Source organism: Haplochromis burtoni, unplaced genomic scaffold (assembly GCF_018398535.1).
Source record: "Haplochromis burtoni strain Fernald_Lab_line unplaced genomic scaffold, NCSU_Asbu1 Contig_332, whole genome shotgun sequence".
Classification (NCBI taxonomy): Eukaryota; Metazoa; Chordata; class Actinopteri; order Cichliformes; family Cichlidae; genus Haplochromis; species Haplochromis burtoni.
This window is the reverse complement of record NW_024582693.1, coordinates 59,283-75,460: the sequence shown is the minus strand read 5'-3', so window position 1 is coordinate 75,460 and position 16,178 is coordinate 59,283. Positions and strand designations below refer to the sequence as shown.

Here is a 16,178-nt window from a genome sequence, read left to right as displayed (position 1 = left end):
CTTTGAGATCTGAACCTTGTTTCTCATTCAGAGTCTAAACTGAGTTTCAAGGGTTAAATCCTCTGAATCAAACTTTCCCCTTTGTCCTCTTCCCATCCTCTCCTTCTTCATCTTCGCCACTCTGACCTGTGGGCGGAGCTCTTTTGTCCCCACCATCCCAGAGTGCTTCTGGGCCCCCCTCTAGGCAGCTTGTCATGTTAATGTGTATGAATGGGATGGTAATAGGATGTTAATATCTTCTGCTGTTTAACATAGTTTCCACTGTGAAGAAATCCCCCCCTGGACCCCGGGGATCCCCTTCACATGGTGGCTTTTCATCCGTAAAGGCTCCCTGGTCTCACTAAAGGAGGGGGGCAGAAATAAAGAAGGCGAGCTTGAGAGTGGATCAGGTGAATTTGAGAGCGTAGTGCAACGCTGTGAACGTCGGACAGTTTTCACTTTGTTGCATCAGTAAAAACAGAGCAGGAGGAGGAGGGGGGGGGGGGGGGGGGGGGAGGGGGTGAACACACTGCAGTCCTTCAGCTTAGACTCAGACACACAAACAAAAAAAAGACATGCAGATGATAAAGTCTGAAAATTTCTCAGGAACCAAACAAATCTGACAGTTCGAAAATAAAGACTCCAGCTTCCTCACAGGAGAGCTGAGCTGTGTCACTGCTCTGTGTTAATAAAGCTTTATAAATGTGTATTGAGTTAAACTCACACAGGGATCCGGGAAATGCTTAGTTAATTAGCCTTAATTATTCAGCTTTAGCAGTAAGCTCAGTCAGATACTTTCACAGTGTTATTAATTACAGTGTTTTGGCTCTGTTTTAAGATGACATCTGTATTCCTACATAAACAGAAGCAGATGAACAATGGATTTCTCTGGGCCGCGATGTACAAAAAACAAAAAACAAAAGGTGGGGAATACAGCAGCTTTAAGAATCTGGATCTTGTTGATTTTTATCAGTTAAACACAAAGGTTTCATCCGAAGTCATTCATTCTCACAGCTCCCTGTACAGACTGATCAGGACTAAAGAACTACTTTATAATATACTGTCAAATAAAATTTGAATTTTGTAATAATATTCACTTTGCTGCTGCTTGTGTTGTTGTGCACTGCTCTCCGTCCTCTCTTCAGTGCAAAGCATGATGGGATGCAGAGTCTGGGTGATGGTCACAAGTTGCACGTTACTTTTTAATGAGGCAAATTAAAATACTGTGAGTGCACTGTACCAGTGACAACAGAGATTATAATAATACTGTCCTTATAGTCAAACAACACAACAGCACTGAGCAGTGAGTGATTTTTAACTGTGTTAAACCCGTGATGTGGGTACATGGTCACTGTAGACCCATCTTAAGCCCACTCTGTACCTCATGCAAGTAGAAATCTCACTGCACAGCCCACATTAACTCTGATTGGCTGGCTCAATACATTAGCTTCCTGCTACTTTTTACGCTGCCAAGGGGAGCACAAAAGATTTACTGATTATGTGAACTTGTGATTCATATTTTGGGTGTGAAAAAAGACCTGGCACACACTGAGGAATTCATTTCTGACTGTTTTTCTGACTATTTGTAGTTGCTCTGCCAGAGGACTGAGAAATTCCTGCTCTTGGTCCTTGAGACTGCTCTTTCCCCACCAGAGGTTAACAAACTAATCTCTCCTGTCCTCAAACAGACTAAACTTTATTAATATAGTAAATCATTTCCAGCCTTACTGTGCTCACACACATTCATACATGCTTTTAAACTACTATACAGAGCTTTCCTCTCACACACACATTCACATGTGTTACTTTAAGTCTGTATTGTGTGTTTAACCTCTTCATTTTTCTCTGATATTCCAGATTTATCTTCATTTGTAAAAAGACTTATCCACACAGTTCATACTGATTTGTCCGATGATACCACGTGAACATACAGGGAAAACTTCGGGTTAACCTACAGCCTGGTTTTTAGGATTTTTTATTAGGTGTTCGTACCTGGTACCAGGTATCAGGTACCAGGTACTTTTTAATACCTGCTTGGCCTTGCCTCAAAGTCGTCTATTGTTGTGTTGTGTTTGACATCATACAGATGGCATCACAGGACTTTGGATGTTGCTATAATCACCCCACACATATTAGGCGGTACTCAATTGTAAGGCAAAATGACCAAAACTGAGTAGAGTTGAGTCAAGTTGGAACTGGTCAAAAGAAACATTAATGAGTTGATAACAAGCTTCGTGTGACCGCTTATCATGATGATTTGCGATGTTAGTGTCAGTGAATCCAGCAACAGAAAGATACTCTGTGTAGCTGAACTCGCTTCATTGTGCAGGGCTCAGCTGTCTTTCAATGAACAAGGGTGAAAGCGATGTGAGCTGGACAGACTGTCAGCAAAGGAGGAAAAACAAAGACAGGAAGTAAAGCTGACAGCGATGTCAGAGAGTCCAAAGATTACAAAATTTAAAAAAAAAATGAGAACAGAAATGATTTAAAATCTAAATAAGAAAAATCCCAAACCGCAATAAGACTTGAAAAATACATTTTTAAATTTCAGTTAGGGCTTTAATCACCACACCAACTATGCTATTTTTGAGATCAAAGTCCACAACACTATGACTAGTGCACCATTGCTTTTTAAAGTGAGTCTCTGGTGCTCACTTTAAAACACTTTTGGTTTTCTAGCATTTAAATCCAATGATCCTATGTAAGAATCAAAACAGCAACTTCCCACAGCTGGAGAAACTCTGTGAAGTCAACTATGGATGAAGCCCAGCAGCAGCAGTACCCCCCCTAACACCACCACCACCTTGTGTGATGTTTGATGGGAGGAGGAGTCAAGTGTGATGCCCTGAGCTCTTAATGCGTCCATCGTTCCTCCCGCTGAGCCGCTGCATCTGCATTTGTGTCTGATGCAACTGTTGCACAAGCTGGTTTACAAGATCAACATGTTGACAGAGAGACGAAAAGCAGACGAGAGTAAAGTTCAGTGTGATGAAGGTCAAACAGATGCAGAGGAGATAAAAACACCATTTTACAGCTTTTCTATCATCTTCATGTTTTTGTGTTTCCTATAACAGGTGTGGTTTAATTTGAAGGATCACAATGACACGAAGAAAACGATCAAAATAAGAGTAAAGGACAATTAAATAATCAGTAATGTCAAGAAAAATATGGAAGTATTAATAAATCTTTCACTGAATAATCACAATATTTACAGTTTTTGACAGAAAGTTGCTTTTCACTAATTCTTTATTCTAAGAGGAAATTAAATTTTAGTGTTTCATTTTAAATAAAATTTTAAAAAGACATAGTACATTGTCTTGTGTTGTAATTGTCTGCCATATTCTTTTGTCACACGTCTGCTTTTTAGCTCCACATCACATTTTGTCAGTTCCTGCCTTTTTCTTTTTTCCTGTCTTTAACGGTCTTCATGATGGATTTCAGGGAACCTGACAGGAAACACTTATCACTCCAATAAAAAACAAAATACAACAAAACATTAGTGATAAACAAATGTTTCAGTGATGGTATTTCTTGAGTTCCAAAAGGTTCACGAGTCCATAAACACACTAAATATCTGATGGTAGGACAAACACTCTCTTGACATAAGCATGCAATACACAAAAGAGTTTCAGTCATGCAGAGTCAAAGAAGGAGGAAGTCCGATATCAAGATGTTTGTTTTTCTCAACATGTTGGAAACTTAAATCATTTTATTAGTGTGGTAAGGGTTTGAGCTACTTTTAAGGTCGTGTCCTTTGTGTTTCCACCCAGATGCAGCAGAAATGTGTGAGATGTTTGAACATGCAGGAAGTTTTGGTGAAATCTTATGCAGACATCTGCTGAGATTTCTGATCTGTCCAGGTGGTTATAAAGGAAAACACATGAGATTATGACCAGTTGACACAAGCGCATTTAAAAAAGTTTTTTTTCTCGAGAAGCAGAAAATAAGACAGAATTGAGTCACCTATTTACAAACCAGACAAATGGAACAGAAGATGAAAAGTTTGTTGTTGAAGGATGTCTGAGAGTTCATGCATCTGTTAAACTGAAAAGAAAAAATGAATGTAGGGAATAAAGAGTCTAACTTTAGTGTAATTGTGTTTGTTTCACAGCTGTGGTTCAATCAGGTTCAAAGGAAACTTTATTCGTCTCTGAGGAGAAGCAGCTGATAGACACATGATAGATAAGATTCAATAAGAACATAATGAATGTGCAGAATGATCACTTCCAAAGATATTTTTGTGATTTCTTTTAATGACCGAAGCCAGACTTCGACTCTTGTTCTATTTGTAGATATTCACTCATTGATGTTATATTTTAAAGTTTTTGTTGCAATTTTTTGCTTCACTCCTTTAATTTTAAGGCTATAAAATAAACAAATAAATAAATAAAATATATAAAAATAAATAAATATTTATTTTGTAAATACTTTGTATTTGTTACATTTTCTCTATCAGGATTATGTTATACTTCTGTTTTCAGTTTGCTTTGACTGAAAACCACTCTAGTTTTTATATGTGCTAAATGAATGAGTATAATAGAAAGGTTTTATTTGGTTAGGAAACAATTTGCCATCAGTAATCTGCACATAAAATGAAGCAAGAAGTACTGAGCACTTACACTATTTCCACCTGACTTTGAATGCACAGGAGGATTTCTTCTTTATTTCATTGAAATAAACAGAAACAGTTAAACTGCAGGATTCCTACACTCGCTTTCCTTTAGCAACGCCCCGCCCCGTTTCAGCAGCAGTGCCCAATCAGTCAGGAGACTCCTGAAAAAACAAAGTGTGTGATTGGAGCAGAGGAGGCTGGTTTCAAGGAACCCCCTCTCACTCTGCTCTTTTGCTGGGAAAGCGAGGAGAGGGAGGGGTGCCTGAAAACCATCAGAAACAGACAGAGTGTGAAGGGTCCTGCAGACTGAGGAGAAAGAATAGAGGTCTGGCAACTTCACAGACAGACGGACAAGCTGTGGATTTACTGATAAACTTAACTGCAGTCCAGACTACTTGATCCACGTTGGACTGTGGGTGACTCTCAGGGAGAGTTTTACTGCTTCATTGTGTGAGAGAAAGGACTTTTCTTTGAGATATGACTCTGAAAGGATTCATAAGCAGACCATCACCTTTTCCTAAGAGAGGACTATACTTTGAAATACTTTGAATAAATATTTTTTTCTAACATTAGTTGAATGATAAAGGGGTCTTTGCACTGTGTTTGCAACCTTTATTAAAACCTTTTAAAAGTTGATCAAACTTTTTTGGAGTTGGATCTGCTGTCATGGCTTTGGGGGGACACTGTTCCTTTTGCTGGTGGGTTTGGGGATTCACTCTGGTATATCTCTTCCAGCCTTGCAACAGTCAGCATGATCGAGGAATTTCCATCCCTGAGCATGGCTTCTGCCAGCCCATCTCCATCCCCCTGTGCACTGACATTGCCTACAACCAGACCATCATGCCCAACCTGCTGGGGCACACCACCCAGGAGGATGCCGGGCTCGAGGTGCACCAATTTTATCCTCTGGTCAAAGTCCAATGCTCCTTGGACCTTAAGTTCTTCCTGTGCTCCATGTACGCACCGGTCTGCACCGTTCTAGACCAGGCAATCCCTCCCTGCAGATCTCTGTGTGAGCGGGCTCGGCAGGGCTGCGAGGCACTCATGAACAAATTTGGATTCCAGTGGCCTGAGAGACTGCGCTGTGAGAACTTTCCCATCCATGGTGCAGGAGAGATCTGCGTCGGTCAAAACACCACCGAAACCGAGGGCCCCACCTCGGACCCCACCCCAAGTCTTTCTGAGCTTGTGACCTTTCCTCCATACATTTGGGGCAACCAGCCTTTCTTCTGCCCCCTGCAGCTCCAGGTGCCATCCTACCTTAATTATCACTTCCTCGGAGTGAAGGACTGTGGCTCCCCCTGTGAGCCCTCCAAACCCAATGGGTTGATGTATTTCCAAGAGGATGAGCTAAAGTTTGGGCGGCTCTGGGTTGGAACCTGGTCTATTCTATGTTGTGTCAGCACCCTTTTCACTGTCCTCACCTATCTGGTGGACATGAAGCGGTTCCGATACCCAGAGAGACCAATCATCTTCCTGTCAGGCTGCTATTTCATGGTGGCGGTGGCGTACAGCGCTGGCTTCCTGCTGGAGGACCAAGTAGTGTGTATGGATAGGTTTAAAGAGGATGGCTACAAGCTGGTGGCTCAAGGCACTAAGAAGGAGGGTTGCACCATCCTGTTCATGATCCTCTACTTCTTCGGCATGGCGAGCTCTGTGTGGTGGGTGGTCCTTTCTCTCACTTGGTTCCTGTCTGCTGGGATGAAATGGGGTCACGAGGCTATCGAAGCAAACTCGCAGTACTTCCACCTGGCAGCCTGGGCGGTGCCAGCGGTGAAGACCATCACCATCCTGGCTACGGGACAGGTGGACGGTGACCTGCTCACTGGTGTCTGCTACGTGGGGATCTACAGCGTGGATGCACTGCGTGGTTTCGTGCTGGCGCCTCTGTTTGTCTACCTCTTCATCGGAACTTCTTTCCTGCTGGCTGGCTTTGTATCACTCTTCCGTATCCGCACCATCATGAAGCATGACGGCACAAAGACCGAGAAGCTCGAAAAGTTGATGGTGCGAATTGGTGTGTTTAGTGTGCTGTACACAGTGCCTGCCACCATTGTCATCGCCTGCCATTTCTATGAGCAGGCCTTCAGATCGCAGTGGGAGGTAACCTGGCACATGCAGACCTGCAAGCACTTTGCTGTGCCATGCCCAGCATCAAACTTTGCATCAAACACGCCAGACTTCACCGTCTTTATGATCAAGTACTTGATGACCCTTATTGTGGGCATAACATCAGGGTTCTGGATCTGGTCAGGGAAAACTCTACAGTCGTGGCGTCGTTTTTATCAAAGACTGATCAATAGTAGCCAGGGAGAAACCACCGTGTAGTACCGAAGAAATTAAAAACCTCTAACAGCCTGAGGTTGATGGATTACTTGAGGTAAAGGAGACATTAGTTTAGTGCTCAGTGGATCTTTGAGTGTTTTGGATCTCAGTGTACATACATGTAAGAAACTGTGTCATAAAATAGAAAAAAACTTCCTGAAAATCTGACGTCCACTTCATCTTTTTAACTTTTCAGACTCAAACTGGATTATCAGCCTCTGAAAAACTCAGTGACCTTTTTATTTCATGGGTCTGCCATGGATCTGGAAGTTTCCTGTTCTCTCTCTCTCATTTTTTTAGAAGAAGGAAACAAACGAAGCAAAAAACAAAACAAAGCAAAACACCACTTTGATCTATGGATGAACCTGATTCATTTGTCCAAATCTTAAGATGTGTTTTGTCCTCCCAAAAGATCCAAAAGCCTTAAATTCATATTAAATATTTCATTTTTGTTCAAAAATACTGGGAACAATTTCCTCCAAATTTCCCTGTAACTGATTTCATGATTAATAGATTCATTAATTAGTTATGGATGGTTTAGTCTATAAACAATTGCTTTGTCTTGTTTGGTTTGCCGGTGGTTGATCTGGACCTTCATTTCATTGCATATATCGTTACAAGTAAAAGTGTTGCATTCAAAAGCCTCCTTAGATAAAAGCCAAGGATGGACTCCAACTGTTCTACATCAATGATAATGTGGTTGGGTTTTTTTTGTTATTGTTGTTTTTTTTAATATGCTATTTATTTCCCTATTTTGTTCAAAGAAAGCTTTACTATATTAACATTGTAGAAACATGAAATAGGTTGTCGGAATAACAACAAAATTACAAATGAGAGTGGTAAAATTCATAGAAATTTAAATTCAGTCCAATTATAAACTCAGCAGTTATAAGAACAGCAGAATAAACATAAAAAAGTTTTTTTTTGTCATTTTGATTTTTCTTTCTGTAACAGTGGTGTCATGTGATGTCGCCTTCTCTAAAACACAAACTCTCCCCGTCAGGCTGTGGCAGGGTTAGTTCAGCGAGATGACAGGAAGACCAAGTTTTAACAACAAAATCAGTAAAACTGAATCTTTGGAAACAGCCTTGCACCAAAACTTTTTTAATTGAAAATTATAGATGCTTGATGTTGGGATATGGGGGTTGATAATTAAATAAATGTTTTATACTTATTATGTATATAACACAATAAAACTGCGTGGAGGGGCAGACTAAAGCAAAAACAGAATAATAATATAAAAATTCAGGGAATGTGGCTGAATTCTAGACCACTGTTCATGGAAACTAATAGAAGGCTAACCGGTATGTGTTGATTGTGGCTGTCACAATATCAGAATATCACTACATCATTTATTCCATGTTTTTGGCAACTAAATAAAACTTAAAGAGCAATTATTTGGATTCAATGTAAGTTCCTGGCATGATATTAGTGTTGTATTTTCTGCCATCATATTCAGTATATAGCAACAGCCAAGAGTGTGAAGTTCAACTGTGATCCTTATTATTAATGGAGACATTTTGGACTCATCAGTCTGTCTCAATACTGCATTTTGAAAGTCTGTTATAATATATAATATAATATACAGGCATAATTTTTAATGACACTATTTAAAGACTTATACTGTTTTCGTTATCTATAGCAGGCATTTTAAAATATTTTTGTGTAATTAATCATCCATCCATTCGCTTCCGCTTATCCTTTTCAGGGTCGCGGGGGGCGCTGGAGCCTATCCCAGCTGTCATAGGGCAAAAGGCGGGGTACACCCTGGACAGGTCGCCAGTCTGTCGCAGGGCTAACACATAGGGACAGACAACCATTCACACTCACATTCACACCTAGTGGCAATTTGGATTATCCAATTAACCCATCCCCACAAGCTGCATGTCTTTGGACGGTGGGAGGAAGCTGGAGTACCCGGAGGGAACCCACGCAAACACGGGGAGAACTCCACACAGAAAGACCCCGGCCCGATGGTGGAATTGAACTCAGGACCTTCTTGCTGTGCGGCAACAGTGCTAACCACCGTGCCACCGTGCTGCTGCTGTAATTAATCATGATTTTAATAATTTTATGCTAAAACGAATCTCTCTTAATTTGGACATTAGGTTAGGACATCATGGCTTCAGTAAATCATGATTAGTGATCCATGGTGCACTGTGAAACGTCACATTATAGTAATTAGATGTGTAGAAGTTACAGTCATAGGAAAGCCTTTAATAAAGTGTTAATAAAACAGACCTATAATTCACAGAGCTCTCCAGTCACCTCACCAAATTCACAGCAGAAAACATTTTTACCATTAAAAATGTCTCCACAGCACTTAGTTCACATGAAATTTAAAAACAGGAGTTTCAAAGCACAAGAATTATCACCTGCAACTATGTTTTTGCAGTTTGCTGTAACTCTCATAGAAACTCTGTCCTGTCTGATTTGTAATTCATTCATCAAATCGCTGCTATTTTATTTGACCTTCAGCCCATCAGAAAACATATCAGAACCAATGGCTTAAAAGTATTTATTTTTACAGGTTGACTGTTTCACAGTTTTGAGACATCAGCAGCAAAAAGCTACATCCACAATTTTTCTCTCTGAGGAATTTTGATGTCCAGGACGAGAAGTGAGAGAATATCATGTAACTGAGTTCAGCATTATTTAAGGCTTAAGATAAAAGTCAAAGAATTTTAAAATCAGCATTATAAGAGGCTGGATGTGGTGGTTCAGGAAAGTGTTTATAACAGTGTCATGTTTATAAATGTATTTATGTTTAACAAGCATCATGTTTGTATTTCTGTGAGGTTACCTGTCTTCAGCTCGTAGAGTTTTTCAGAATAAAATGCTCAAGTTTGTAACTTCTGAAAAGAACTCATTGATACATGAAATTCCATCCATCCAGCTATGAATCCATCCATTTTCTTCTGCTCTTCCCCGGGTTGCGGGGGCAGCAGTCTAAGCAGAGAAGCTCAGACTTCCCTCTCTCCGACCACCTCCTCCAGCATGTCCGGGCGTTCCCAGACCAGCCAAGATAATCTCTTCAGTGCATCCTGAGTCTACCCCAGGGCCTCCTCCCGGTGTTAGATGCTCGATCCATCTTAATGGGCTCCTTTCATGAAATGATTCTGAATAATCTTAGAAAGTCTAAGTGTCATGGTCGATTTGCTTTTGTTAAAATTTAAACATTTCTCTGAAACCAGAAAGCAGAGTTCAGTCTTTTTCTTACATGACCGAAAGAAGAGCCGAAGATTATGCTGAACACAGCAATGAACCATTAAGTTACACTATCAGACATCAAAGTACTCGTCACTTCATACATAAAAGTAAGTAAAAGCACAGAAGGAACTAAACTCTTTCACTGGGAAGGAATCTGACTCTCCCTTGAAGGTAACTTGTCTCCATCTAGTGCTAAAAACATGAAATTAATTTTCACCCAAAGGTTGAAAATACAACTCTTGAAATTCAGCAGCATTCACACTGACATAACAAGGTTAAACAAAGGAAGATGACAGAGAAATGATGAGAGAGCATTAACATTGTTTTTTTTTAACCTTATGTTGAAGCAAAGTCGACAAACCAAATATCTTTTTTTTATGCTTATCTATTTATTTGTAGATTTGACTGTCATGACATAAAAACACATTCAGAAAATCATTAATATAATAAATAAATCACTTAATAGTACTACTTCTACTTGTAACAATAATAATAATAATAATAATAATTATAATAATAATAATAATAATAATAATAATAATAATAATAATACGACTGCTCTGACCACTTTTTCTTTGTCTTTGTTTTTTAAGTTAGTTTTCAGCGTTTCTAAATCAGCAAAATCATCACCATTGGGTACATTAGGTATGACAGTGACACTCTTGTTTCTATTGGTATACAATGTACTCACAATTCGAAGTTTTTAACTCCGGATCCGAGCTGGCCGAGTGAGATCTTGAGGGAGAACAAAGGGAAGCGGCGGCGGCCTAGAGGGAACGGAGCGTGGGGGTGGCTTACTGGGCTTAAGCCCGGGTTGTTTTGTCAGAAGCCCGGGGTCTTTTGGAGTGTAATTTTTTCATAGTTAGATGCCTGGCTGACAACTGTATAAAACAAAAAGTACACACAATATTCGAAGCACATAGTGCACACTGTGGGAATTTACGACTGTGCGTGAATCCCCCCTGATATTGGTATGATCCGAGCTCAGGCACTAAGCGACTGAGCGAGGGGGCGGGGCAGCTGCTGCCTGTGAGTGCGCTGTTGGAGAAACGGAGCCAGCCATACTAAGGAGAGCTTAAGTTTGACCAGGTACCAAAGCAAATCATTCGTACCGTACAAATAATGTAAATATGACGGTGCATCACGAAAGATTGATATCAAACTGATCACTTGACCAATATTACGTTACTTGCTCTTCAAGTGAATCAACAAATGGCGAAATGAAAAGCCGAACAAATGCTATTTTTTTAGAGAGTCTTAGCTTACGTGTGTTTATTTCATATTTTCAGTTCTTACCCTCCCCGACTAAATCGGTTTCAGTAATGCACTGAAATATAAGAATGGACATAAGGGCTTCTTTCAAAGAAAAAACTCAGGTAAATGTTATTTTATATATTATGCTTTGTATGTTGTTCAGTATATTTCTATGCAAAACAAGAGGGATTTCAGTACACAGCAGGATATTCACATTTGTAACCAGATATTTACACTTTAGGGAGAAAACATAAAACATTTTTACTGTACAACATCAATTTAGAGTAAACTTTTGTTTTAGATAAATATTGAAATATCTTTTGAATTAGTTAAATGTCAGAATAAAGAGAACAGAGCTTCTATTTTTTTATCACTTTCATAAACTTCGTGTGGTTCATATTTTTGTTACTCAGCCAGTGTTCATGGGTCTGGTGGACCCGCTAGAGTTTGGCTTTCCAAATTAACACTGATCTAAAGCAAACTATAGTGATATGTTCATATGATTCTTAACAAGGTAAAGGAAACATACTATGTTGCTGTATCAAAGTGTTATCTATCCGCTTTTTATACCGTGATGTACACTTAGTATCTATTGTGTGAACTTTGGTGGCAGCTTCCCTATTAAGGTCCCAATTAACCTTGAACAGCAAACATGGTTAATTTTTTCCCTTTACCTTTGTTAGATCACATTTATGAATTAATGTGTTCTCTTTTTTTGTTTTTTTTTTATAAAATGTTAAAAAAAAATAATCAGTTATAATCAAGTGGAGTGAGTGGAAAGACACAACACATTTACACGTGAAGCAATATGTTTCACAACTAAATGGGATCAGCTGCTCATCAATGGTGACATTAGGCCCAGGGTTGTAAAACAGGGGAGGTGGTGCACACACTTATCCCACACTGTCCTGATGGCAGCTAGCTTGTCTCTCTGCCGTCGAGCTGGTCTGTCGTCTCGGTTATCAAAACGGATAATCCTGGAAATTTTGTGGAAGTTTTCCAGAGACATTGATGCATGGAAAGGTTCTTGCCGGTTTCTGCATCCCACAGGGATTCTGTGGATTCCCCTTTGGACCTGAAAACTCCTGCAAGGATAAGAACCCCAAAGTAGGCCTGCAGATCAATTTGGTCCATCTCCTTCCACCTCTCTCCAAAAACACACCGTCCTTCTAGATTACTGCAATCCAGAATAATTTTCTGGATGGAATCTGGGATGAAAAGCTCAAATGAAGACTTGATGTCCTGCACATGAGTAACTGTCAGCCGTGTTGGCCCTGGCTTATCACAGTAACAGCTCTGCAGGGTGGCTCATTTCTTGGGCAAGAAGACCATTCAATTTCACCAGTTATTGACATCCATATTTCTTCACTTGCTGTCTGGTGGGCTTGTTCTGGTCCTGGAGCTGGCTGCAGATGGGGTACTCGTCTTCGTTTTGTTACTAAATGGTGCTCAACCTCATCCTCTTCTTCAAAGTCACTGTCAGACTCTGAATTTTCAGAAATGTGAAATATTCTGAAACCTCTTTGTCAACATCATCATCCGAAGCCCCTCTCTCTTCCAAAATCAATTGGATGGCCCTCGCAGCAGATAATCTTTTGCCATCTTGATCAGTTGTGATAAAGAACCACACTGGCAAAGTCTTATTTATAGTATTATGCCCCTAATTTGCAGGTGGGACAGGGTATGAGAAAATAAAATTTGGATCCCTCAAGAAAGAGGGTAAAATGTGTGGGAATGTAAGAGCAGACGGTGTTGATAGTTGAATTTTCAACAATGTTGCAACTTTGTGCGGAGCAGGAGGGGAAGAAAACACTATCAGCAGCACCAGAAAGGAGGAAGACAGAGTGTGGGAACACAGGACCTACACTTTCAACACTTTTATTAGACCTGGGTCCAGTGGACCCGAACACCTTGTATGTAATGTAAATGCGTGGGGGGAGGTACAGTATGAGGTCATTGAAAATTAGTTCGGATTTATGTTCTTCACAGAAAATAAGCCAAAGCCAATGAATTTCAGGTTGAAAAAATAATTAATTGTTTAATTTTTCTTTTGAGAAAAACTGAAAACGGGTCTCACAGACCCGAACACCATACAAGGGTTAAATTTAGGAGTACATATACACTAAGTTTATTGTTAATTAATAAGAAAACTCCAGACGATTCCATTCTGAGCTGAAGAAGCTTCTGATAGGTTAGTAGAGTCCATGTGAGTAAATTGGTGGCACAGCTGTGGATGCATATAAGGCAAAACACAGAGCCTGTTTCTTTGACATGGGAAAATCAAGAGATGTCAACCAAAACACCAGGAAAAGAACTGTGGAGCTCCATAAGTGTGGCTCAATTTTGAATACAATTTGGTGCCATTTGCAATTAAGAAATACAGATAGTTTCTCTCTTTACTCTTAAAGTTAACAAATATGTTTTTTATATTTATCAATCTAAAAAAATAAACATTTAGTCTGATTTGATCTTACAATTAAAAAAGTGTTTGTGTTTTGATCTGAAGAGTTTGTAAATATCTGGTTTCAACTGTATATTTGATGATTGTCAGCACAAAGAGGGAGAGAGAGGAACAAAGAGGGAGAGAAGAATGAGGACAGAACAGAGATGGAACAAGAGCAGGTGAGACACACATGTTAGTCAAATGGTTGCTTACCAAAAGTATCACCGTATCATAGGTCCTCATGTATCTAGTACCTAGTGTTTCTTTTTAGGTTTACTATTTTTCAAATTCTATATTTATTAAGTTTTGCAGGCTTGTTTGCACAACAAGGCTAAATAATTATATAAAATTTTCTCAATCTAAATAGTGGACTTTGGTAGAATTAAAAAAATAAGTGTAGTGCAGGTCTATGATGATTTTTAGTGCTACTATCATCTAGTTCTGATTCTGGTTCTGTCTTGGTTAAGTCCTCAGTAGTCCTGAATTTGAACTGTTGTAGTCCTGTTTTAATTCTGGATCAGTTCTGGGTCTGGTTGAATTGGGGTTTAGTCCCCGTGTCTTGATACAGCCCCGACTTTGTTCTGCCTTGCTGCTTAATTAAAAAACTAGTTTAAGGTGTCCTGCACATGTGATATATATTTTTCCCTATATGAAGTCATTCTTTTTTGAACAAAAGTCAAAGCAGAGCCTATTAATCTTTCAGTCATTTCTACATTCCCCCCCCCCCCCAAAAAAAAAAAAAAAAATCCCACATGCATACTACCCTTTAGGGCTAAGCCCCGGGCGTTTCAAATGTCTGGCTCCGCCTCTGGCTAGAGGGAAGCGAGCCGGCGTCAGGAACAGGCTGAGAGCTTGTGCACACCGCACACCTCTGCCTAGCATCCTGCTCGCCAACGTCCAGTCACTGGAGAACAAGCTTGATGACCTCAGGGCCAGGGTAAAGTTCCAGAGAGACATTCGGGACTGCAATCTCCTCTGCTTCACCGAGACATGGCTGAGCCCAGCGGTGCCGGACCACGCCATCCAGCCGGCCGAGTTCTTCTCAGTTTCCTTTTTTGTTTTCTTTAGGTCACGAGCAGTTGTCCAAGCATTTCACTACATATCGTACTGTGTATGACTGTGTACGTGACAAATAAAATTTGAATTTGAATTTTGATTTGAATTTAATAAGAATAAAATGAGGCCTGTTAAGATTGCTGTGACTGGTGGCACAGAAGGACTTTGATACAACATAAACTGTAGATAAAAACAAACATCAGTGTTTAATGACTGAATTTATAAATGTCCAGGTTGTAATGGCAGTGGCAGCTTACGGATGTATAACCCTCAGCATGCCTGATCACATCTGCTGAAAGCTTCTTTGTAAAATAAAGGTCATTAAAAAAAATGAAGCACTGGTCAAAACATAGAGTACATATTCAGTGCAGCATGTTTAATGATATATTAATAACTCATATAAGACAGCTTAGGGTTAGGGTGAAGGTCAGAGCAGAGAAACCTGTGACCAGTAGGTTGGGATTAGAGTTCCTTCTTAGTGTTAGGCTTTTGGATGAGAGCAGACAAAGCCGAGTGTAAAATATCTGAGCCTTTTTTCAAATAAAATGTAGGTTTTTTAGGCCATGACTGAATAATTCATATAATTATGAAAAATGTCTCCTAAATCAGGCAAATTTCTGATCACATTGAATCTTATGTTGAGTTGGAGATTCTGATCTTAAAGTCATCCGGAGTTTACAGTGCATGAGCAAAATGAGTCTGACAGACGTGGATGGATATTGAAAGATTTTTCTTACCTCCCTCCCTTTCCTCCACAGTTACCCTGAAATTATAAACTCTTTTTCTATCATTTTAATCAGCCTGTAAGATCCAGCAGGACTGAGGACAGGTGGAGCTAAAATAGGTGGGTTAACAAAAGTACATACATCAGGTGTAGAAGAACTCTTAACTAAGTTCAAACACTGAGCCTGATTCAACACAGGCCCCAAAATGTAAACAACAAAAGGTAGAATCTGGTGTAGGTGTAGGTAAATGAAGCCAACACCAGTATACAAAAGCCAAAACACCTTGCTACTACCCTGAATGACCTTTTGCTGCGCACAGTTGCTTCAGATTTGTCTGCTGCACATCCATGATGAGACTCTTGGTGAGCACTTGCTTACTCTCCTCTGTTTGAAATACTTTCTATCACCTCTGTTCCTGCGAAAAGTCACCAGTACAGTTCATCTTTCCACCACCAGTGGGCAACAGATCACAGGGAAACATACCTCAGTGTTACAGCCCAGTACTGCTAGTCAGCAGTCCCCAACCTTTTTTGCGCCACGGACTGGTTTATGCCCGACAATATTTTCATGGACC

General features: G+C 40.0%; 1 protein-coding gene across 1 annotated transcript; it reads left to right on the top strand.

Annotated features, from left to right (window-relative positions):
- The first annotated feature begins 4,849 nt into the window (after positions 1 to 4,849).
- On the top strand, positions 4,850 to 8,628 carry LOC102292012 (frizzled-7-A-like). The gene has a single exon (XM_005943334.2). The coding sequence runs from the start codon at positions 5,258 to 5,260 to the stop codon at positions 6,917 to 6,919; it is 1,662 nt and encodes a 553-aa protein (XP_005943396.1). The 5' UTR covers positions 4,850 to 5,257; the 3' UTR covers positions 6,920 to 8,628.
- Positions 8,629 to 16,178: the final 7,550 nt, after the last annotated feature.

Excerpts from the sequence above, each read along its gene's own strand:
- LOC102292012 (XM_005943334.2), top strand. The coding sequence starts at position 5,258 with ATGGCTTTGGGGGGACACTGTTCCTTTTGCTGGTGGGTTTGGGGATTC.